Source organism: Petaurus breviceps, unplaced genomic scaffold (genome assembly GCF_028583685.1).
Source record: "Petaurus breviceps papuanus isolate PSGF00001 unplaced genomic scaffold, PetGlider_PUasm1.0 151, whole genome shotgun sequence".
Lineage (NCBI taxonomy): Eukaryota > Metazoa > Chordata > Mammalia > Diprotodontia > Petauridae > Petaurus > Petaurus breviceps.
In genome coordinates this window covers 15,137,769-15,162,112 of record NW_027185712.1, presented here as the reverse complement: position 1 = coordinate 15,162,112, position 24,344 = coordinate 15,137,769, and the positions used below count along the sequence as shown (strand labels likewise).

Genomic DNA, 24,344 nt, shown 5'->3' with positions numbered 1-24,344 from the left:
ACCACAGTGTTCCCATCACCTCAAAAGTCAGAGTAATTTAACCTGACAGTTTATACCCAAGGTTGACAAAAGACCTTCCCTTTCTTTACAGAGGTAAAGATATACAAACATAGAGAAAAGGGAAAGAAAAGGGGAGAGAATTTGAGTAGGTTCTGAAGAGATAGTTAAAATAAGCTGCTCTTATCACAACTTAGTTGTCATTTGCTCTGTGAGTTTCTAAGTTATTATTACCTTTGACATGCTAATTAACTGATTAACCCAGAAGTCAACAACCATTCTTAGGGACTTGACAAGGCCTAACCTCTTAACCCTTTCCTTTTGACTGGTTGGGGGAGGGAGTAGAATGTATATACTCATTGTGGGGTGGTAACTGATTGGGAGAGACATTTAATCTTTCTGGAGTTTTCTTTCTTCATTTGAAAAGTAAGAGGACTGTCTTCAATTATTTTTCTCCCTAATATCACTCCTAATGTCTCCTTTTCTCCACTATCTAGGCACTTTCCTAATTCACCTCTTGCTGGGACTACTGCAGAGTCCTTCATTATTGATTTCCCTGACTCAAGTCTTTCTCCACACCATTTCAATCCTCACACAGATGCCAGAATGATCTTCCTAAAGCTTAGGTCCGACCACATCACATCTCTTTTCTACCTAAAGACACTCCTGTGGTTCCCTATTAACTCCAAGATAAAATACAGAATACTGCATTGGTCTTTTTTTTTTTAAATCCTTCACTGCTTGGCCCCTTCATACCTTTCCAGTCTTTTTCTTATACTTGACTTCCCTCCCCAAAATATATCATTCAGTGACACTGATCTTTCTGGTTTTGCCCAAGACCCTCCATCTCCAGATTGCATGCCTTTTCACTAGTCTTTCAAGGTGCCTTTCTAAGACCTCTCCCTAGCCTTAATACTGTTAGTACCTTACTTCTGAAATTACCTCTAGTTACACTGTATATATATTGTATATAAATAATTGTTTACCTATTACATCTTATATGTAATATGAGATCCTCAAGGGAAAGGACAATGTTTTTGTCTTTCTTTATATCTCCAGAACTTGGCATAGCTTCTGACATTTGTTATATGTGGACTGACTGAGGAAGTCACTGATAAGAAGAAAGTCCCCCATGTTCACTAAAATATAGTAGTATTTTTTTGTGTATGTCATAGCAAAGAATTAGAAACAAAGTAAATGCCCATTTACTATGGAATGGCTCAGTTGTGGTATGTGAATTTAATGGGATGGGAGGAGGAAAAAAGCAGTACTGCTTTGCAAATTACTTCATTTGATTCTTACAGCAGCCCTGTGAGGTAGGTTGCAAATTACTTCATTTGATTCTTACAGCAGCCCTGTGAGGTAGGTACTATTATTACTCCCATTTTACAGTTGAGGAAACTGAGGCAGACAAAGGTTGTCACTTGCCAAGGGTCACACAGATAGTAAGTGTCTGAGTCTAAATTTGAACTCATGTCCTCTTGATTCAATACTGCCTCTTACTGTGTTATAAGGAATCATGAATACAGAGAAGCATGGAAAGACTGAAACAATGAACTGAAACAAAGTAACATAAGCAGAGTCAGGAGAACAAGCTATACAACAAATACAACAGTCCTTTCTTTCCAGGGGCCTGAGTCAGCAAGCATTTATTAGGCACCAAATGTGTGCCTGACACTGTGCTAAGCAATGAAAATACAAAGAAAGGAAAAACGACAGCCACCATGACAAAAGTCCACGGGAGAGGTCCCTGCTCTCAAAGGTCTCAGTCTAATGAACAAGACAACATGTCGATGACTACACACAAACAAGGTATATCCAGGATCAAGCAGAAATCATCTCAGAGGGAAAGGAATGAACATCAAGGGACACTGGGAAAGGCTGCTCACAGAAGGTGGGACCTAAAAGAAGCCAATGATGGTAGGAGACGGAGAGAAAATAGAGGGAGTGTCAGGAATGGGAAGAGGGTCCTCATCTCGTCAGCTTCTGTATGCTGGATTTCCCATTCTGATTCCTTCCTGTCACTAACAAGGCATAGTACAACTAAGAAACCCCGTTACACTTTTAATAATTAACATGAAATATGATTCATTAGGACCCCTATTCTACTTCAATCATAATTCCAGAGGGATAGTGATTACAAGTTCTGTATGTTAGGTCTCAGAGCTATGAACTACAGATTCTCAGTTCACTTGCTTAATCATAAGAAGCTAGAGACTCCCCACCCTTGTTTTTCCTTGTTATGGCAAACAAGCCCAGTGCGATGGAGATGATTCAATTACATGGAAAGTCCCCCAACTCATTTTTTTTTTTTTTACCTTCGGACCACTCTCTCTTGTCCAGCATGAGCAAGTGACGATCTTATGAGCACTTAGTCGGTGGAGATGCCCCATGCTTTGTCTAACCCTCTACTGATATAACACTTTTGGCTGCTGCATCATTTTTGGCTAGCAAAGCAAGGGCTATAAATCAGTGGGATTCTATACTTTATGTAACCCCCCTACAGTGTTCAAGTATTTAATCTGATGTCAAGCCTTATAAAAACAAGGTTGTGGAAGAAAGGGGCATTTCAGATCATGAAGAAGATCTGAGGTCCACTTTATTGGAGGGGAACATGGACCTTTTAATAAAGTACCATTGTCTCAGAACTCTGCCTCAGTGGTTTTTCTTGCATATTGGGCAATTATAACCCTCACATTATTGATGACCCAGAGGGACAGCAATGCTTGGACCTCAACCTCTTTACTCCAAAGAGCTTTTGTTTATGTGGGTTTTATTTACTGTATTGGATATTAAAGTGTCTTAATCATTTAATCATTTATTAAGCACAATTATGTGCACTCTTCTAAGTGCTGGGGATAAAAAAAGCAAAAGTGACAGTCTCTGTCCTCCAGGAGTTTATAATCTAATAGGAGAGACAACAGGCAGACAGTTATATACAAAAAAAAAAAAGCTATATACAGGGTAAATAGGATAAAATTGATAATGAGAAGACACTGGAATTAAGAATATTTCCTATAGAAGGTGGGGTTTCAGTTGGGACTTAAAGGAAGCCAGGGAGGTCAGTGGGATAGCTAGGTGGTGCAGGAGATAAAGTGCCAGGTTTGAAGACAGGGAGACTCATCTTCCTGAGTTCAAATCTTGCCTCCGCTACTTACTAGCTGTGTGACCCTGGGCAAGTCATTTAACTCTGCCTCAGTTTTTTCATCTGTCAAATGAACTGGAGGAGGAAGCAGTAAATCACTCTAGTACCTTTGCCAAGAAATCCCCAAATGGGTTCACAGAAAGTCAGACGTAACAGAAACGACTGAACAAATTTTCACATGTCATACCACTCATTAGCATGTGAACTTCTTGAAGGCAGGGCCTGGTTTTTTTCCTTTCTTACCATCTGGTGCTTAGCACAGTGTCTAGTACATAACAAAGGACTAATAAATGCTTGTTGATTTGCTCTTTGTTCCTGTGGCTCATTTTATTGACCAAATAACTTTAAAATACTCGTTTAATAAAAGCAGTGCCCTCTTCCACCCACCCAGCACACACCATCTCATCTCACAATACTCCCCTTTATAGTCCATGTGATTTCTATTACTTACCAGCCTGTTCTTTCATCTTGTTCTCTACTTTTTAAATGTCTTTTCTTACACCGTTGTTTATGCCAGGAATGATCTCCTTAACATAACTCAAGGATCAACTCCTATCCACCTCCCAACTCTACCTCCACTTCGCCAGTACCCCAGCCTGTCTCTTCCTGCCCCAACCAAAAATGAACTCTCCTTCATCACATTACTCATTGCTCTCTTCTTGGGCCTCTTTTTGGTACATATCTCTGTATCATTAATACCAATTTTTTATTTGTATATCTTTCCCCAGTTAGATTTAAGCTCTCTGAGATCAGGACTTTTTTTTTGGCTTTTTTGGAGGGGGGAAGCTAGGGCAATTGGGGTTAAGACTAGTCCAAGGTCAATGGCTAGTTTTGTGTTAAGTGTCTGAGGCCAGATTTGAACTCGGGTCCTCCTGACTCCAGGGCCAGTACTCTATTTCACTGTGCCACCTAGCCACCCCAATGAGGACTTTTCTTTTCCTCCCAGACAGTGCTTAATCAATGTTTGCTGGTTTGACTTAGACAAATGTTTTTTCGATGGCTACAAAAACTCTGAAAATGAAATGTGTTGATTCATTTCCATTAAGTTGTTTGACATGCATTTTGGTGATGTGTCTGTCACCTGTCTAGTTTTAGTTACACAGGTATACTCTAATACACAAAAAATAAGTCTTAGGAGAATATGTGAGTCTTGCTGGTGGCTATGTTGCTCATTTTGGCACTGTTGAGCTTAGGTGCCCTTCTTCACAATCCTAGGTTTTGAATGCAAAACATCCTTCTTGTTCTTTCCCTCATATTTATTTCTCCTTCCTTGTTTCTTATAGAATGGCTTACATTGTTTTCTTGAAGGTCCCCACTGAGCATCAAATCCAATGGCCATTTTCTAGCACTCATCTTTATTGAAGTCCCTGAAGCTTTTCACACTGAGGTTGAGTCCTACCTTTTAAAGCTCTATCTTTTGTCTTCTGTGACACTGAACTTCTGTATTCCCTATATTGGTTTTTTCCCCAGATATTTCTCTACCTGACTTCTTTTTCTCCTGTGGCTTCTTACATGTAAGTACTCTCCTTAAGGTCTGTTCTGGGAATCTCTTCATTTTCTCTTTATTGTTCTTTGTTGATCTCACTTCATGGATTCTACTCCTGTTTTTTAACACATAGGACTCCTGAATTGTATATACACCTTCTCTGCTGAGTGTCTCTGTCTTTAAACTCTGCCAGATTCCCCAAGCATAGACAGAGGGACTGTCCCTACTATTTACTACAAATTTTTAAAGTTGTGATGGACCCTCCAGATTGTTTTACTTCTAAAGCTCCTTCTGTTTTCAGAGGCAGCTGGTGACAATGGATGGAGCTCTGGTCCTGGAATCAGGAAGACTTGAGTTCTAATACATCCTCAGATACTTCCTCACTTTGTGACCCTGGGCAAGTCACTTAACCTCTGATTGCCTGACAGAAGGATCCACTGGAGAAATAAATGGCAAACCACCTTAGTATCTTTGCCAAGAAAATGCTATGGACAGTACTGGTGTGCTATGGTCCATGGGGTCACAAGAGTCAGACATAACTAAACAATAACAACTTCTATTTTTGCTCTTTCCTAGGAGGCAACTGAGAATTTGCATTGGGAAACTGAAGGGGCTCTTTCCAGTCCCATTTTTTCTTATCCTTTTAAGAACAGTAATATCTACCTCTCTGATTCTTTTTAAAATAATATCAAGTGATTACTAATGAAGTCACAATTGTGACTCTGGATGGAGAGTTAAGATGGAATATATTCCTTCATTATTAGTGTGCCTTGTAACACATTTTGGTTGTCTGGCCAGAAATCTCAAGCGCAAATTCCTTAGAAGCACTAAATGCTGACAGTACCCTGAACTGACTGTTACCTGGCCAGGGACAGAACTATAACATAAACTCTGTTAATTAATTTTCTTCAAGACAAATTTCCTCCCATTTCACAAATTTGTTCCTCCTTATTTCCTCCCTACCCTCCCAACCAGGCATACAATTAATTTGCTTACTGTTCAGTGTGAGATTCAAACTTCCTCAAAGGAATAAAATGTTGGCACTGCTGAACAGTTGAGAAAACTTCCTACCTTCATATATTTCCTACTGCAGAGCAACAAACAACACTTTTGAAAAACAGGTGACAAGGTTACTTCACAGCCAGTATAAAGATGACTTTTAAAATACATAATAGAGGGTAATTTGCCTATCAGATAATCCCGTTATATAGTGCTGGCTTAAGAGCACAAGGAATTCGGTTTGTCTAGCCAGGTGAAAGAAAAGACTTCTATTGGTGTCAGCCCAAATTTTCCCTTACAGTTTTACAGGTTAATTTGTTTGATGTTCAGTGAAAGAAGAGGATGTTAAAACATTCATTTTATGTCCAGTATTTTTATGGGTCTAAGTGGTTAAAATGTATCACATTTAAATTTTTTATTTTAAAATTTTTCTAAAGTGACCTAGTTCAAAGTGATTTTTCTCCCTTCTCCACCTCTATCAATCTCCCCCTTCCTTCACTGTCTAATTTACTAGCTTTATAACTGACTCTTCTTGTCATTTTAGTTTTTCTTTTCCCTGAACAATGGGGGCTTTCATCTTTTTCATCTTTGTCATCAGTCAGGGTGATGATGTTTTTTTGAGCTTCAAAATTTGGATACTGTATGTAGAATGATAAAGTTGTTGACATTTGGAGCTAGTCTAATCCTCTACCTTTACATATGAGGAAACTGAGACTCACAGAGTTTACATGATTTGTTCATCTGCCCAGGAGGAAAGCCAGAAAGAGGACTCAGACCACCTTAGTTCCTAGGGGCCATTGACCCTAAGCATTATGACAAGGGCCACCTCTCTGAGTCTTAGGTTCTTCCTCTGAAAAATAGAGATAATAATAATATGACTATGTACTTCCCAGAAAAGGCACATGCACCGAAATGTGAACTGTTACTGTCATTACTCCCCATAATTGGTTTTCTAAGGGAAACTTAGAATTACTAAAGGTACCCTTCAGTTAAAACATAACTTAATTCCTTGGTCTGTTTTGGGGTGGAATAGGAGCAGGGATAGTCTCGACCTGTGATTTCATTAGCATGGGAAATCCCTAGTGTGGACAGTCCTTATGAAAATTATACTGAACTTTCTCTAATTTGTAGTCTTTGAGAATAAATATTTGTTGACTAATTGTCTGGAATCCCTGAGATGCTGAAATGATTTGCCCATTGTTATGTTGTGTCAAAGGTTGGACTTACCTCCAGGTTTTTCTGGCTCCAGAGTCAGCTCTCTATCCAGAGTACCAAGCTACCTCTCCATTTTTTTCCTGATAATTTGCCTGTGGAAATAATTCATAACTACATAATATTCAAAGTTTAAAAAGTTCTCTATTTTCAACCACCCCATGAGTGATGAAATGTGCATATATTTATCTGCCTGTTTAAGATGAAGAAACTGAGATTCAGAGACTTGCACCTGGTCCAAAGCCAGAAAGTAGAGGGGTTAGAACTCAAACCACTTGACTTCCAGTCTAGCTTCCTTTCCAATGTACCTTTGCATTTTTTTGCTGCATATTTATTGTGGTTCTTGAAGGAAAATAGTTACTGTTTGAAATTAGAGTTTGGAGGAGAGTGGCATGGTGGGAAAAATGCGGAGGTCAGAGAGACCATAATAAATGATGATTAGGCTCACAGACTGCTTTACCTGTCCAGTCTTTTTACTCTTTGCTCTCCTATGATCTAGTGATTTAATGACTGTGACCTTGTTCTTCCTAGAATGAGACATTCCATTTCCAGATGCCATGCTTTTTCACTGGCTGGTCCCATGCCTGGAATGCTCTCACTCCCTTCTTACTACTCCCAACTTCCTTCAAGATTCGGCTCAAATCCTACCTTCTCCATGTGGCATTCTCAGTCCCCACCCATTGCTAGTGCTTCCCCTTTGAGATTTTACACACACACACACACACACACACACACACACACACACACGTTGGAGCCATATTGTAATGGTCTTAAACTGCCAGAGTTTATTTGAATAACCATCTCATTTATATAGAACCCCCATATCAACCCCATTGGAGCCTTCATGTTAGCCCCCACTAGCTCCATGAAGGACCTCTACCTCTCCCCCTCCTTCTGTATGGAGTCTTTTACAGCATCTTCTCTGGATTCTTAATATGGGAAGAAAATAGAAAACAAATTGCCTCCTTATAGAGGAAGCAAATAGCAAGAAGGAAAAAGAAAAGTGTAAATGAGTATTAACAACTTTTTTGTATACTAAACAAATAAAGACTAAGATATTTTTAGTAATACCAAGTTAATGTTCTCATTTCTTTTCTCTTCTGCAAGGTAAAAATACTTCAAAATATTTTTTAAAAATTTTCACTCCTTATTTTCTTAGTTCAAAGATTGATTTACCAAGCAATCAAGGCACTGAGTGTGGCAGTTGATTTTAAAAACAAAACCAAACTTATTTCTCCCTTCTGAGTTTTAAGATATTTTTAAAAATCAGGTGTCATTTTTTATAAGAATTTTAGGGTCAAATAATTCAACCTCGTTCATTTCACAAAAACTGGTTTTCTCTACTACCCCCAATTTAACCTACCAAGGCTATGTTGGTATAAAACTCTTGAATAAGTATATATCGATAGAGAACATCATAGCAACTTAGCTGAAGTCATCTTCTATCTGCATCCAAGAATCTCTATGCACAATATATGAACTTAATGGGTAAGAGTATAATGAAAGGAAAAAAAGCCTATGCTAAAATGTCAGCTGAGAATTCTGTGTTTTATGTAGAGAGCTATTATATATTAAGCACATATAGTTCTTTTGAATAGAAAACTTAAATTCCTGAACTGTGAGCCTTTTCCCATATTTTGATGGGCTCATAATCTCCTTGATTGGCAACCTCTTCTAAGGGTGCAAATAGTAAGACATCCATGGCAAATCAGGTCCATTTCTTCCCATCAGTTCTCCATAGAAGATTAGCTGGTGTGGCAAAAGTCTTCTTACACTGTCCCCCTATCATCCATTGCTCTCCCTACAGAACTGCCTTGCCTTTTCTGATTGTCAATCTCCTTAATGTCTTATTACTTTAGATGGAAGTGACTCTTGATAAAACACTGCCCACTGCTTATATTACACTTGTGTTTGTTTCCTAAGCTTTTCTTTCCATAATGATGATGATAATTATAGTAATCTATTTATCTAGCACTTATAAAGTTCTTTCTCACAAACTTCCCCAAGATCACCTTTTTTTAATAAAATATGTCTCTTTAGTATTTTATCCTCTCTTCGTACTTATAACATGTCATTCCAACAGACATAGAATCAAGACCACCTATCAAAAAAAAACCCTACACTTTTCTATTTTCTTTGATTTAAAAAAGATTAAGAAGTATTTATTTTCTCTTCCTCTGAGGTCGACCTGTCCCCTCCCTCCCCAACCCACATTCCTCATTGGAGGAAAAGAAAAAGAAAAAAAGATATGCATAGTGAAATAAAACGGAGTCCCTCATTGGCCATGTCCAAAAATATGTATCTCATCCTTCAACCTGATTCCATCAGCTCTATTGCTGTTGAATCATGGGTGGTCAATGTATTGATCAGAATCCTTGAGTCTTTCTAATATTGTTGGCCTTGTATAAATAGCTCTCTTGGTTCTAATCCCTTCACTTCACCACCACAGTTCACATAAGTCTTCTCATGTTTTTCTGAAACCACTCCTTTCATCATTTCTTATGATGAAATAATATTCTATTACATCCATATGTATAATTTGTTCAGTCATTCCCCAATTGATGGGCATTCCTTAAGTTTCCAGGTTTGTTTCTTTTTTTGCCATTACAAGAAGGACAGCTATAAATATTTTTGTGTATATGGGTCCTTTCCTCTTTTTTTGATCTTTTTGGAGTATAATAAACTTAGTAACCACCTGTTTTCCAGAGGGTAAATGATGGTGTCTTAAGAAATATATGTTAAAATTTCTGGAGTAGGAAATCAAGTATGAAATTCTAAAGCTTTTTTTTTTTTGGCTGCATGATTTTTTTTTCTAAGTTAAGTTTGTTGAGTTTCAATTAGCTTTTCCAGTTATATTTTGTTATTTGGTGTTCAATCTTTTAACAAAGGAGTTGTCTTCCTTTTAGAATGGGACGAAACACAGATCTGGTCTATCTGGTCTGTCCTTTTCTATGAACTTTTTTTACTGTTATTCCATCCATGGTGGAATTTCATTATTGTTCTTTTGTGAGAACAGAGACCAACACATGACATCTGTTAAGAAGTTGATTAAAAAGACAAATCAAAGATTTCTAGCATGCTAAGAGATGGTGTCTCTTATGATTAAAATGAAACTTCATTGCCAGTAATTTGTACAAAAGGGGAAAATGCCATAATCTAACCAATGCCAGATGGCAGAATTTCTGTATAGGAATAGTTTGGTGCTTTATAATACATGAAACAAAAAAAAATAAAAGTTTTAAAATAGCTTTTAAAAAATCATTTCTGACATGCTTTTTCATTGAGCCAAAATATGTGATATTCTTGTGCATGTTAGCAAATCCTTGAAAACTGGAATCATAAAGAGAAAATCTAACTTTTGAGTTTAAGAGAAATCACTTTCAGGAGTAGTTAATGAGGAAGACTCCTTCAAAAAAAAGAGTATATAATTCAGTAGCAAGGGCCAGTGCTGTTTCAAATGGGCATATTTAAAAAGATAAAACAAATGAGTGGAAAGAATTTTACTTTGAAAAAATTAAGGCAGCTGGGAATATGTTACCTGTTTTTCAAAAACAAATAACTAAAGAGGAAAATGGTAGTTCTTTTTATAAAAATGAAAAACATTTGCAAAAAGTTGGGTGGTTTTTTCACATGTTCTTATCAAAATTAGCAGTAGGATAACTTTCAATGTTTTGTGAGAAATTTTTTTTTTTACATTTATATTGGTAGTCAAGTACAATTCCTCCGAGAGTTTAAAGGTACTATTAAGTGATCTGAGGAAGCCTGTTTTTATCAAACAGCCGTGGACATGGATATTAAATCAGGATGTTTCCAGTTTCATAAAATATACTGGTGAGGGGCAGTTTAGTAGATCAGAAGGCCAGATTTAGAATCCAATCAATTAACATTGTTAAATGCCTACTGTGTCTGGAACTTTGCTGGGCACTGGGATACAAAAACAAAAAATCTCTGCCCCCCAAAGAGCTAACATTCTATGCAAGAAGGAAGAAGATGATATACTTATATAAGAAGACACAAGATGTATGAAAAAGTAAATACAGGGAGCTTCAAAGTTGGGGAGAAGCATTAGCATGTGGAAGAATCAGGAATGCCTCCTATAGGAAGTGATCCTTAAGCCAAGCTTTGAAGAAAACTAGACATTCTCAGAGGAGAGAAAGGAAGATGCTTTATTTAGTATCCACCATGTGGTAGGCGCTTTACAAATATTTCCTTTGGACTCATAACAATTCTAGGAGGTAGGTGCTATTATTATCATCTTCATTTTACAAGTGAGGACACTAAGGCAGAAAATGGGTAAGTGACTTGCCCAGGATCACACAGCTAGTAAATACTTGAGCCTGGATTTGAACTTCCTGATTCCAGGCTTAGTACTCAATCGACTATACCACCTAACTACCTTTGGGGAGGTGAGGAGGTGGAGAAAGATAGCATCCCAGTCAGGCAGACAAGTGATAGAATGTTGTGTATGAAGGGCAGCCGAGGCCATTTTGGTTAGACAGTAGCATATAATGAAGGAGAATAATGTTTGATAATACCAGAAAGATGTGTTGGAGCCAAGCTGTGAAAAAGAGAACTAAGTTCAAGTTCATCCCCGATTTTTGGCAAGCCATTTAACTGCTGATTGCTCCAAGCAACGCACTAAGAAGATCTGTTATAGAAATATTGCTAATTTGCCAATTGGTGAAGGAAGTTTCCACACCAGGGAGTTACTCATTTGAATTAGTCTCTCATAGACCTGAGGCGTGGGGGTGGGGGCAGAGATTCTGTTTGCTTTTCTTCTTGTTCTATATGGATATATTTTTGGGGAAAACAAAACAAAGCAAAATGAAACACTCCTCAATTCAATATTGGAAGAATTATTAATATTAATTATCCTATAATAATTATTTCCTTACTAAGAATAAGAGTTATTCTCACAGATGAATTTTCTCTACTGACACCAGGAAACCCTCAGTTTCAACACTAAAAAGTCAGTACAGTGAAGTGGGATAGAATGTGTATAGATGCATAACAAATGTTTGTTGAGTTGAACTTTGCTTCAAATGGCACATTTTAAAAAGAAATTTCAGAACTAGAAATAGAAATAGCATACTGAAGTTACTAGAGAATTATGGAATATATGACAGGAAAGGGAATAAATAGGCTTTGGAATAAGATAAAGTGAGGTTCATTGTATAAAAATTTTTTTATCCTAAAATGAAATGATATATTTTCCTAAGCATGATAAACATTTGATAAATACTTGTAAAGTTTAACTGGGAAATTGAGCGAAAGCCATGGTTTAGGTAGGTTTTCAAATCAACAAAGAAGCATTATTCTGCTTGACTCTTCATTAACTAGAGCATTTAATTAGTCATTATACTACCCTACTGCCTTTCTTGAGGTAGTTTCAGCATTCAGATGAAAGTAAATATTCTTATATTATTTTTACTTTCAGCTGATAGAGAAAAAGTTCCTTTTGCTTGTATTTTTTTCAGGGACTTGCATTTTGTTTGCTGGCAGTTTTGTATGGGCTCTCATAAAAGCAAATGGGGACTCTAAGTAGTCCCCATGAGAACCGGAGGACCAGATTGAGCCTACAAAGAATCAATGGGGAAAAATTTGTTAAAATGCCCCCTTTTGATTTTTGCAGCAGGAAAAAATGAATGATGTAAGTATTTACGGTGAATAACCCTTCTATTATAATAGTGAATTTGCTTTTTTAAAAAAGAATTACCTAATGGCTGATCAGTTAGAGAAAGTGATCATATCTTCATGTACTGCTGACATTTCCACAACTGTGACTTATTTTTAGCAGGCAAGTGAGAGGAACGAGGGTAGCAGGAAAACAGTAGAAAATGGAGACATGAATTAATGAAGGATTGTGAGCCATCACATGAATATGGCAGTTAGGTGTCATGGTGCACAGAGGGCTACTCTTAGAGTCGGGAACACTCGAGATCAAATTCTGTTACAGATACTTGCTAGCTGGGTGGTCTTGGACAAGTCACTCAGCTACTGACAGCCTCAGTTTTCCATTCTGTAAAATGGGGATGATAATAGTAATTCCAGCCTTCCAGGGTTGTTGTGAGGATTAAATGAGAAAATATATGTAAAGCACTTTGTGAGCCTTAATGTATTATATAAATACTAATTATTATTATTATCAATAATAGTAGTAATAATAGCATCTGCTTACCATATAAAGTCAATTGAGAGAAATTCTGCCTGAGCCCCAAAGCACATATCATAAGTAGTCACTCCAAATTGAATATATTTCCTAAAAGCACTTATAGCATTACCTAGAAAGGAATGGAGGAAAGCTTGGCTCCCCTTTGAGTGCCATTTGTTGAATATCCTGTCCTGTATTTCCATATATGATGGCTCTGCTGCATGTGCATTTCATTGGTAAAGCATTCTCATTTAGTGGAGGTGGTGCTGGCAAAGACTTACTTGTCCTGAATTTGAGATATGTGGAGATGGCAGAAGTTAGGGGAGAAGTCCTAAGCCTAGGGAACTGAAGTGACCCATTGTTGGTAAATCTAACAGAGACAGCCAGCCAGCTACATTTTTTTCTCTTTCGGTCTAGCTTCAGAAATTTAACAACAGTTAAGGTATTTTCTAGATTCCCGTCAAAGGGGCATTTTTGGCTTATCCAGACCTTTTTGATTCACTGATATTTGATGATGAATGAGCCCTATTCATCCGTAAAGGGCATGGTGTCTTGTGAGCCTCTTTCATGCTTTGTTTTTAGGAATTAGTCATTCCCACCATTGTTGAATCACTTATTCTTAACCGAGATCATAACTATCTAGGAAGCATATACTAAATGTTCAAGACTTTTTTTTGTCTTGAGGTTTATACAAAAGATCAGATACATGGTTTCTACCTTCAAGGAGTTTGCTTTTTGGAGGGCAATTGGGATTATATGACTTGCCCAAGGTCACAAGGCTAGTTTTTGTGTTAAGTGTCTGAGGCAGAATTAGAACTCAGGTCCTCCTAACTTCAGGGCCGGTGCTCTATTCACTGCGCCAAGGAGTTTATAATTTAGTTGCAAAGTCAAGTTTTCCATTAACCCTCCATCCTATATTACAAAGCAATTCTAGCCACAAGGGAAAATTTATTTTTACTCTATGATTCTGAATCAATTGACCCTTTAAATGCTAAAGGAATCATAGATTAGAAGTTTTAAGATGGGGTAAACTTGTAGGGAGGGAATTTTTGAGCTTAGTTATTGACAGTGATGGATATGAACCTTGGATATTATATATATATATAATATATATTTGAATATTTGATTTTAAAACTTTCAATTCCAGATTCATTCCCTTCCCCCCCTGCCACCCACCCCCATTGGGAAGACAAGCAGTTCAGTATAGGTTGTATATGTGCGGCTAATGCAAAACAATAACATAGTAGATATATTGTAAAAGACTGACTATATTTCCCTCCCTCCTATCCCACCTCCCACTTGTTCTATTCTCTACTTTGATCCTGTCCCTTTTCAAAAATGGGTGCTTCCAACTTCCCTCCCCCCCAGCCTGCCCTTCCTTCCATCATTCCCCCTCTCATCCCCTTCCCCCCCCCTATTCTCCTGGAGGGTGAGATCCCCTATTTAGTGTGTATTTCACTCCTTCCTCAAGCCAGATTCAATGGGAATAAGGTTGACATATTCCCTTTTGCCTTCCTATTCTTCCCCTCCATTGTAACCATTTTCCCTTGCCTCTTCTGTATGAGATAGTTTGCCCCAATCTGTCTCTCCCCATCTCCTCTCATTATATTCCTCTCACCTCTTAATTTCACCTTTTAAGTATCATCCCTTCCTGTTAAATTGGTCCTGTTCCCTCTATCTATGTATACCTGTAAACATATATACACACATTCACATATGTATTCATATGCCCATATACCCTCATATATATACATATATATATATTTCTTATCCCTTCAACTACTGAGAAAAGTTTCATAAATTACAATTATTGTTTTTCCATGTAGGAATGTTAATAGTTCAACTTTGATAAGTTCCTTATGATTTCTTTTCCCTGTTTACCTTCTCATGCTTCTCTTGCTTCTTGTATCTGAATGTCAAATTTTCTATTCAACTCTAGTTTTTTCAGCAAGAATGCTTGAAAGTCCTCTATTCCAATGAATGACTATATTTTCCCCTGAAACATGATACTCAGTTTTGCTGGGTAGGTGACTTTTGGTTTTAGTCCCAGCTCCCTTGACCTCCGGAATATCACATTCCAAGCCCTTTGATCCCTCAGTGTAGAAGCTGCCAGATCCTGGGTTATTCTGACTGTGTTTCCACAATATTCAAATGGTTTCTTCCTGGCTGCTTGTAATATTCTCTCCTTAATCTGGGAATTCTGTAACCTGGCTATAATATTCCTAGGAGTTTTCTTTTGGGGATCTTTTTCAGGAGGTGATCGGTGGATTCTTTCAACCTCTATTTTGCCCTCTGGTACTAAAACATCAGGGCAGTTTTCTTTGAGAACTTCCTGGAGGATGCTTTCTAGGTTCTTACTTTGGTCATGGCTTTCAGGTAGTCCAATAACTTTTAAGTTATCTCTCCTGGATCTATTTTCTAGGTCAGTGGTTTTTCCCATGACATATTTCACATTGCCTTCTATTCTTTCATTTGTTTGGATCTGTTTAACAGCATCTTGATTTATCATAAAGTCATTAGCTTCTATTTGCTCCAATCTAATTCTGAAGCAATGATTCTTCTCATTGAGCTTTTGAGATTCCTTTTCCATCTGGCAAATTCGACTTTTTAAGGCATTCTTCTCCTCATTGCCTTTTTGAGCCTCCTTTGCCATTTGAGTCAGTCTGTTTTTTAAGGTATTATTTTCTTCAGTCAGGCTGTTGACTCTCATTTCATAATTTTCTTGCATTGTTCTCATTTCTCTTCCCAATTTTTCCTCCACTTCTCTTATCTGCTTCTTAAGGTCCTCTATGGCCTGTAACCAGCTTGTATTTTCCTTTGAAGCTTTTGGTGCAGGAGTTCTGACTTCACTGTTTTCCTCCTGTTCCATGCCTTGCTCCTTGTCCCCAAAATAGGAGTGTAATGTTGGAATCTTCTGTCTGCTTTGTTTCCTTTGCCTGCTCATTTTGCCACTAAGTTATTTGACTTTTGGGCTTTTTGCCACAGTAGGACTCTGCCACCAGACAGGGGAGTTTTTGTCCCAAATGCTGAGGTTTTCTCAGCTGCCGGAGGTTATTAGATGGGTACCCTCTCTGAGGTCTCCACACACTCTGGCAAGCTGGACACACACTCCAGGACCTCCACCCTAGACTGCAATCCAGATCCAAGCAGGTAAAAGCAAGAGCGATGACCCCTCAGACTGGTGCTTGGTCCCCTACACTCTGCAGGCCAGGAGCTGAAGCCGCCAGGTGGCGTTGGCTGGCTGTGCCGGCATCTCAGCGGTTTCTCGCCCTAGGGGTAAAAGCCATGCACTCCCACTTACTGGGTCCCAAAGTCCAGACTGCACTGGCCTCTCACCTTGTCCTTCGCATTTATGTATTGATAAATCTGGAATCGGCCACAGCTGCTGCTGATCTGGAGTCCCTCTGGCTGGCAGCTGGTCAGGCCCGCCCTGGGGCTAAAGCCTCTGTCCCGGGGCTGGGCTTGGCTCCCAGAGCGCTGTGCTGGATTCCTGCTGGACTGCCGGGCTGTCCTCAGTGGGAGGTTAGCTTCTCTGTGTCATTTTGTGGGTTCTGCAGCTCCAAAGTTTGTTTAGAGTCCCCTTTTTACATGGATTGGGGAGGGTGGAAGCCGGAGCCGCGGGAAGGTCGTGCTTCTACTCCGCCATCTTGCCTCCCTGAATCTTGGATCTTTTTGTGACTTTGATCTCTGACTCTCAATTTTTTCTTCATTTGTAAAACGAGGAAATGAAGGTAAAGATGACTTCTGATAGATTGGAAAGAGAAGTGAGTTTTGAGTCAGGGGGCCTGGTTTAGATTCTGCTAGTTATGTGTCTCTGAATAAGTCACCCAGTGCCTGGCTCACGGGGAAGCTAGGTTAACTTCAGTTTCCTCAACTGTAAAATGGGGATATTAAAAGCACCTAACTCTCAGGGTTATTGTGACCATCAAATGAGGTAATATCTGTAAAGCATTTAGCACAGTGCCTGACACATAGTAGATACTTAATACATATTTATTGATTGATTAATTGATCGAGCAATTAAACTGACTAGATGTTGAACTAGAAAACTAGTAAGGTCAGGCTCCTTCTAATATCCTCATACCCCAAGGTCAGGATGGGTTCCAGGAAACAGGCTGTGGCTACCAATCGGTGGGGGCTCAGTTAGTTCATGGGGCAGGGTTAGAGGATACAGGAAGAAAACTTGAGCACACTAGTACACCCACTGTAATAATTCCTTCCTCTAAGTCTTTTGCTGTGATATTTCCCAACTCTCCCCACTAGTCTTTTCCAAACCCAACTCCTCTCTTGGGACATTCCTTGACTACAGGAAGTCACAATGAGCTTTCCCATGTCAAGACCCTCCCACCCTTCTCCTGCCATGTCAGACATCCAGATTCTGGGTTCATTGCTGTCTCCCAGCACGCTGGGGGTTTAGAATTTGGCCTGTCTGATACCTACATCTGTGAGGATACGCTCCTCTTGACTTCCCAAATGCTGTTATTACTCAGTGGGTTGGCACCAGAAACCACACTCATAGTCTTGGGGCTCCAAGCTACCATGGAAGACCTCAACTTCCACCAGCTACCACAGTTTCCCAAACTGAAATGCAAGTTGCCTTCTTCTGTGCCTTCCAAATTGCCATGTTTCCACTGGCCATTCAAAATGATCCACAATCTATTCTCTCTTGATTTCTATCTCATTCATCCACTCAAATTCAAGTATTTTGTCACTCCAGGTCACATACACACATACACTGAGTCCTGCTCCATTATCTCTCTGTCTTCCCTGGTTCTACTGATAACCCTCTGTATTTTGTCTCAGAAACACCCAGGAGCAAGATAACACCAACAAGATCAAGAGCATGTCTAAAGCTTTTATTGCCAGAGGGACAGGAGCAGTAATTAGCAAAGGAAGACAGCTAAACAAACACAAGGTCTTCAGTCACACAGCTGTCAGCCTCCCCCTGGGGTTCTCAAACCTCACGCGATTGTACATATGGTCAATACCACAAAACCTAACACTTAATTATATTCACATCTCCATCTGTTAGCACATCCACTTTCAAGCACACATAGGCTGAATTTGAACATCCTTCATTGTGTACTTGCTATTTCCATTTTTATCCGGACAGCTAGTTTTCAGTCTTCTGTTTGACTCCTGGTGGTCCCATGAGATTCAGACTGTTAATGGGGGCTTTGTCTTTTCACATGATTTCTTGTTGTTTAGTTGATTTTCAGTTGTGTCCTACTCTTCACGACCCCATTTGGGGTTTTCTTGTCAAAGATACTAGAATGGTTTACTATTTCCCTCTCCGGCTCATATTATAGATGAGGAAACTGAGGCAAACTGGGTTAAGTGACTTGCTCAGGGTCACACAGCTAGTGAGAGTCTGAGACTATTTGAACTCAGGGAGATGAGTCTTCCTGACTCTGGGCCTGATACTCTGTGCACAATGGCGCCACCTAGCTGCCCTTTCACATTAGAGGCTTCCCCTAATCTATTCCCTATTTCTGCTCTGCAGATTTCCTCTTTTGTCATTCCTCAGAAAGGTTTTGCACATGAATATTTTCACTGGACAATGAGCTCAATTCTTCACATTTTATTGAGATTCATCTCTAAGCTTGTTTAGGTTAAATTTTCTGTAGTTTTAATTCTGTATTTTTAAAAATACTGTTCTGCATTTATGTAGTAAAAGTCTTATTTTAGGTCCTAAGACCTTAGAAGGCAGAGATACTGTTTGTCTTATGCTTCTCTTGTGTGCCTGATAATGCTTACTTAGTAGAGTAATAGGGAATAAAATCTTTTGTTGATTAAATGATTAATGTGGAGCATGGAGGAGGGAGTCATCAAAACAGAGACTGAGAAAACAGTGATCTAATGAAAATAATGGGTGAATTCAGAAGAGGTGCTGATTTGAGGGAAAAAATGAAAAGTTCTGATTTTGATTTAAGTATTTGGAAATGGTGTGTTGTGTGTGAGTGTGTGTGAATGTGTGTGTGTATGTATGTATGAATGACAGAGACAGAGGTCAGGGTTAAATATGTGTATCTGGGAGTTATTAATGCAACTTGTAGTTGGTAGATGGTAGTTGAAATCTTGAGAGTGGATGATCCACTAAATAATGGTTTACCTCTTTATCCCATCCTCAGTTATGAAATTCCCTTTATTCAATTTGAATTTCTATATATTGTCAGTTCTAATTACTTGTTCACTAGAAATTCTAAATGATGACCCCAGATCATCACTGTGCCTCAGTTACCCACCTGGGCAGCAAAATTGATGTTATTTGTTATTTTGTTTATTTCAGAAAAGCTGTACAACTCCAGTGGACGAGAGTTAAGACGGGCTCTTTTCTCCTTGAAGCAGATATTTCAGGTAAAAAAGATTTGACTTAATTTTCTATTGCAGTATACTAAATTGCAGTGGCTGTATTGCCTGAAGAGCCTAATGCAAATTAATTTGTACTTCATTCTAGGGAAAGTTAGGAAAAGTTGTCTGTAATTTAGTAAACAAATGCCTATTTGAGACTTGGAATGTCAATATTGAACTTTTACCCTCCATTGTTATAGAGGCAAAGTTTACCTTCCCTAGTCTCCTGTGCTTAGAACAAATATGGTCAGGTTCACCTGAAAAGACCCAATCTCATGGCAGTATGTGTTCTCTCCCTTTATTTGGGGAACTAGTTTCCTGAAGACATCCAATAGATGATTTGGAAAAGCATGAACAATTCTGGTAGAAGAAAAGATGCTACCACTCTACTATTTAATCAGGTCCATTTACTGTGGACCACCATATTCTACTGCTTCAAAGACTTCAGTGGCTCCATGTTGCCTAAAAAGCCCAAATTCCCTAATTTGTCATTCAAGTCCATCTATAATGTTGGCACCAACCCACATTTTCAGCTTTATTTCATTTTACCTTTCTACTGATGCTCTATTCTCCAGCCAAAAAGTTCCTTGTAAAACTCCTGTCTGTTCTTCAAGGCCCAACATAAATGCCGTGTCCTTCATGAAACTTTTCCACCATGCTACCAATTGGCTATATTTCCTCTTTTGAACTCCCATAGCTTTTTTTTTTATTACTTTGCCATTAGAATGTGAGCTCCTTAAAAACAGGGACTATCTTACATTTTTGTTTGTATGCTTAGCAGAGGACTTTGCACAAGAGAAACATTTAATAAAGGCTTGTCCCTCCCTTCATTCATTCACGATCCATCCCTTCACTCACACGTATGGCTCTCCTCTTGTTAACGGCCCTAACCCTAACCCTTATCGTTTCCTTTAGTAATAGTCTTACCCCCACAGCTATCTTAATAAGCTAATTGTTTTACTTATCTTTTTTATCCCAGCAGTGCCCACAGCACAGTGCCCTTTTCATAATATTAATGGATCTGTGATCTCAGCAATGTGGGCACCTCCTCTGCTAGTGCACATTGCAGCCTATTCACACCTTTTCAGCTTATGTGACTTTTGCCCAAGTTAGCTCTTAGATATTCCTCATTCTGGAAGCCTCCTCTAAGCCGTGATGCTGGTGAGTACCAATGGAGCATGGAGGTTATTAACCGGTAGTTATCCCTTGCTTTTTTGGTTTCTCTCTACACTTCCTATCTGACCAGACCACTTCCTTTTCAAGTTGGCTGTGTCTTTGATAATATCTTTTATAGTCAGTCCTTCTCCTGCTCAGTTCTTCAATGTTAATATGTTGCAGTGTACGCATACCTATCATTCATTGATCTCCTTATTGTCCTTCAGATGATCGTAATTTTAGTTCTTTGGAGTTGAGGTATTCCACAGCTCAAAGCTGTCTCAGATGAATGGAAGAATGCTGATGTTCAAGATGTCCCTTTATTTCAAGAAGTCTGGTGTCAATCAAAATCACTCTATAGCTTCTTCAAAGCAATTTGACCTATCCTCTTTCTCCTAGTTAATTCTAGGCCAAGTTCATTATCCAGACACAGTGCCTGTACAAATGTTTTTAAATGGACTAGTTCTTATGATCTTATTCAATTGTTATTTTTATCTGGATAATAGACATTCTTCATCCAGTTGATATTTTTTTTGCATGGACAGTTAGACTAAACTCTTGAATGATTGTGAAGCTCCTTGGGGATTTGTTGGAATGATCTGGGGCTGGATGCCCTACACATTTTTTTTTTTCATATTACTTGTGATTTCATTGTTGTAGGGAATTCTAGGTGAGGAAACTCCCTCTGCCAATGCAGATTTACAACTGTTTTGCAACTTATAATCTCAGAAAGCTTACTGGGAGCACTAAGAGGTTAAATTGCTTACCCAGAGTTTTAGACAGTTTGGAGACAGAATTTTAGAGATTTGAACTCAGGTCTTCCTAACTCAGAGGCCAGCTTTCTGTCTAATATGCCATACTATTTCTATAATTATTAATTTGATTTAAATATTTTATATTTCATTTGAAATATTAAACAACTTTAATAACATTATTTCATCCTTCCAATATCCTTAAAAAATTCCTAGTGGGCTAATATTGTCACCCCTACAGAAAAGTCAGGTTGACAACTGATACTTACTGAGTTAAAGACATCCTGAAGTCAAGGTTTCTAATTGCTAAGACAGGACCACTGCAGATTCTAATCACAATAATTTATTGACAGCAGTGAGGCTCTATAAAATGCAAGTTTACCATTGTGGTATAGGTTTGCTTTTTCTTCTTGTAGATATTTCTCTGTCGGTTGATAAAAATTGTGTACAGTATTAATCCTGATGATTAATCAGCCGGAGATATTACATGAGAGTACTAGTCACTACTTTTGCACAATGAAGCCATGTGTGATTTGACATTTTAGTTAAGGCAATAAACATTTGTTATATGCTTGGAAAAACTTTCTGACTAGACATGAGCTCATCTAAATGTTCATTTTTAACATATGGTGGTGGAAAGGGATATGGATAGAGAGAAAAATTATTTTTTATTTCCTTTTTACTTATGGGTGTAAAGTAATTTTCCAAAAATTCATGATATCTTCCCATTTTCTCTTTCTCCCAAAGCCATGATTATCTCAAATGACTGAATTAAGCACAGATGTCTTTCGTTACTTTTAGGGCACTGCATATAACATTTTTTTCCCCACCTGAATAACATATTAGAGCTTTCGCTATGGTTTCTTGGTTCAAGAGGTGACGTCGTTAATGCCTACCCAAATTTAGCCCATGTAATTTCAAAAATATTATAGACTTCAAATAAAGGCTCAGTTCCATGTAGAGCCAGGAGAATTATTTCAAATTATTTTTCCCTTTTGGAGATAAACCATAGTTACTGACTATTTTTTTTAACACCAAACTTCCATTATCCCATTAGGAGTTCTGGTCTTTACATCACTGAGGTTTTTATTTTTGCTTTGTTCTTCTAATTTTGGCCAAATGCCTCAACTTTATCCTGAACATATTTAAATCCAAGGCGTGGCCTTATACAGGAAATGTACAGAAACATCAAGAGAGAACCCTAGACTGTAAATTTAGAGTGGAAGAGAACTTTGAAATTATCTAGTCCAACTTCCTCATTTTATTTATCATGAATATCATGATCATCATCATTAAAATACTGATTCCCCATCTTGCCCAGGATAGAAGTTCAAGGCTACCCACAGACCTGATCCCTCTTCTGATAAATAAGGGAATTCTGACCTACTTTGTTTGCCATGTGGGCTGTTTTGCCCCTTCTTAGGCCATTTGTAGTGGGAGGCCCACCATATTGATGACACACAGTGTAGCCCCTCTTCTGCAGAGCCTACCATAGCTCAGAATTCCCATGTAGAAGACACTCTTCCAGTCTTAGCCTCCTTGGTAGTTGGGATCACAGGTGTACACCACCTGGAATCCAGCTGTCCTGGAAAAAGCTGAGACACAACCCAGGTAGTGTTATTTCCAAGGTGACACAAACGGTAAGCGACAAAGCACATATTTTAAACTGGGTCCTCTGCTGCAAATGTATAACTGTTATCGAATTGCTGATGTTCTCAATGAGGGTGGAGGAGAGGGAGAGTGAGAGGGAATTTGAAACTCAGAATTGTAAAAAAATGAAGATTAAATTGTTTTTATATGTAATTGGAAAAAATAAAATTAGAAAAAAAAGGAGCTAGGTCCTCTGACTCCAACTTGAACACTCTTTTTATTATATAACACTGAAATCCTTTCTCTTATAGTTGGCTGTGTATTAGTTAACCAAACATCTAAGGTCCCCTTTTTATGCCCTTTGAATAAACAGTTATCCCGAAACATCTACCACATCAACCCATAGCAAAAGCAGAGCTCATCCTCATAATTATTCTTTGGGTTACAGCACTGTTTCTAGAAGGTTCCTGTTAAACTCTGCATAAATTTCCACAGATGGGAGGGTGTACCCATTCCAATTAACATGGCTTAACATCAGATTAGCTAACTTTTGCTCTAAAAATTAGAAAGGCCTTGGGCAAATAGAACAAAGAATCTGATTTGTTGGAAAGAAAGAAAAGGATTCCCAAAAGGTCCATTGATCAGAAGGACATCAGGGAGGACAGAACCCATTGAGGCAATCTAGTAGACACTTTGTGTTTAGGGAACAGGAGAACCACATCGTCTCCAAGTCAGTTGAACACTCTCACCTAAAATTTCCTCCTGTATAAAAATGAAGAGATTGGGCAGTTGATCTCTATGGTTCTTTACAGTTCTGAATTTTGCCACTCACTGGTCCTTGTAAACCCCTATGCAGTGCATAATTCCCTCCGTAATACCTTTTAGAAGTGGTTGCCTAGCGTCTGCTGGAAAACTACTGGTGGTAGTGAATTCATGACCTCACAAGGCAGCCCATTCTCTTCTTAGGAACCTTGAATCCTTAAGAATTTTTCCCTTCTTTAAAAACAAAATCTGCCTTCCTGCAACAGCTGCCTATCACTAGAATTCTCTTTTAGAGTCACACAGAATAAATCTATTCCTTTTTTCACATGATAGCCATTCACATATTTAAAGAGAGTTATCATGTACCCAGCACATAGTAGTTGGTATGTAGTACGTGCTTAATACAAATAACTAAACATCCTCGATTCTTTTAACCATTTTTCAGATGCCAATGGTTTTTATTCTCCTTGCTATTCTGGTTGCTCTCTTCTGTACATGATTAAATGGGTTAATCAGTGTACTTCTTAAAATGTGATGCCCAGATAAGTTCTTTTCCCTTTTTTATGTATATCTTTGAAATATAGACCTAGAAATGGTATTGCTAGATCAAAAGGTATGCACAGTTTTATAGCCCTATGGACATTGCTCCAAATCACTTTCCAGAATGGTTGAATCAGTTCACAACTCAACCAACAGTCCCCTTCAACATCCAACATTTTACTTTTTTGTCATATTAGTAGCAGT

At 38.4% G+C, this 24,344-nt stretch overlaps 1 protein-coding gene across 7 annotated transcripts in view; it reads left to right on the top strand.

The window, feature by feature from the left end:
* FHOD3 (formin homology 2 domain containing 3) overlaps positions 1 to 24,344 on the top strand; it is a 749,832-nt gene that overhangs the window by 357,093 nt on the left and 368,395 nt on the right. For all 7 annotated transcript variants that reach the window (XM_069075779.1, XM_069075767.1, XM_069075758.1 and 4 more), the window contains exon 4: positions 19,280 to 19,347. In XM_069075779.1, the coding sequence (XP_068931880.1) occupies positions 19,280 to 19,347 (68 nt within the window). The remainder of the gene's footprint in view (positions 1 to 19,279; positions 19,348 to 24,344) is intronic.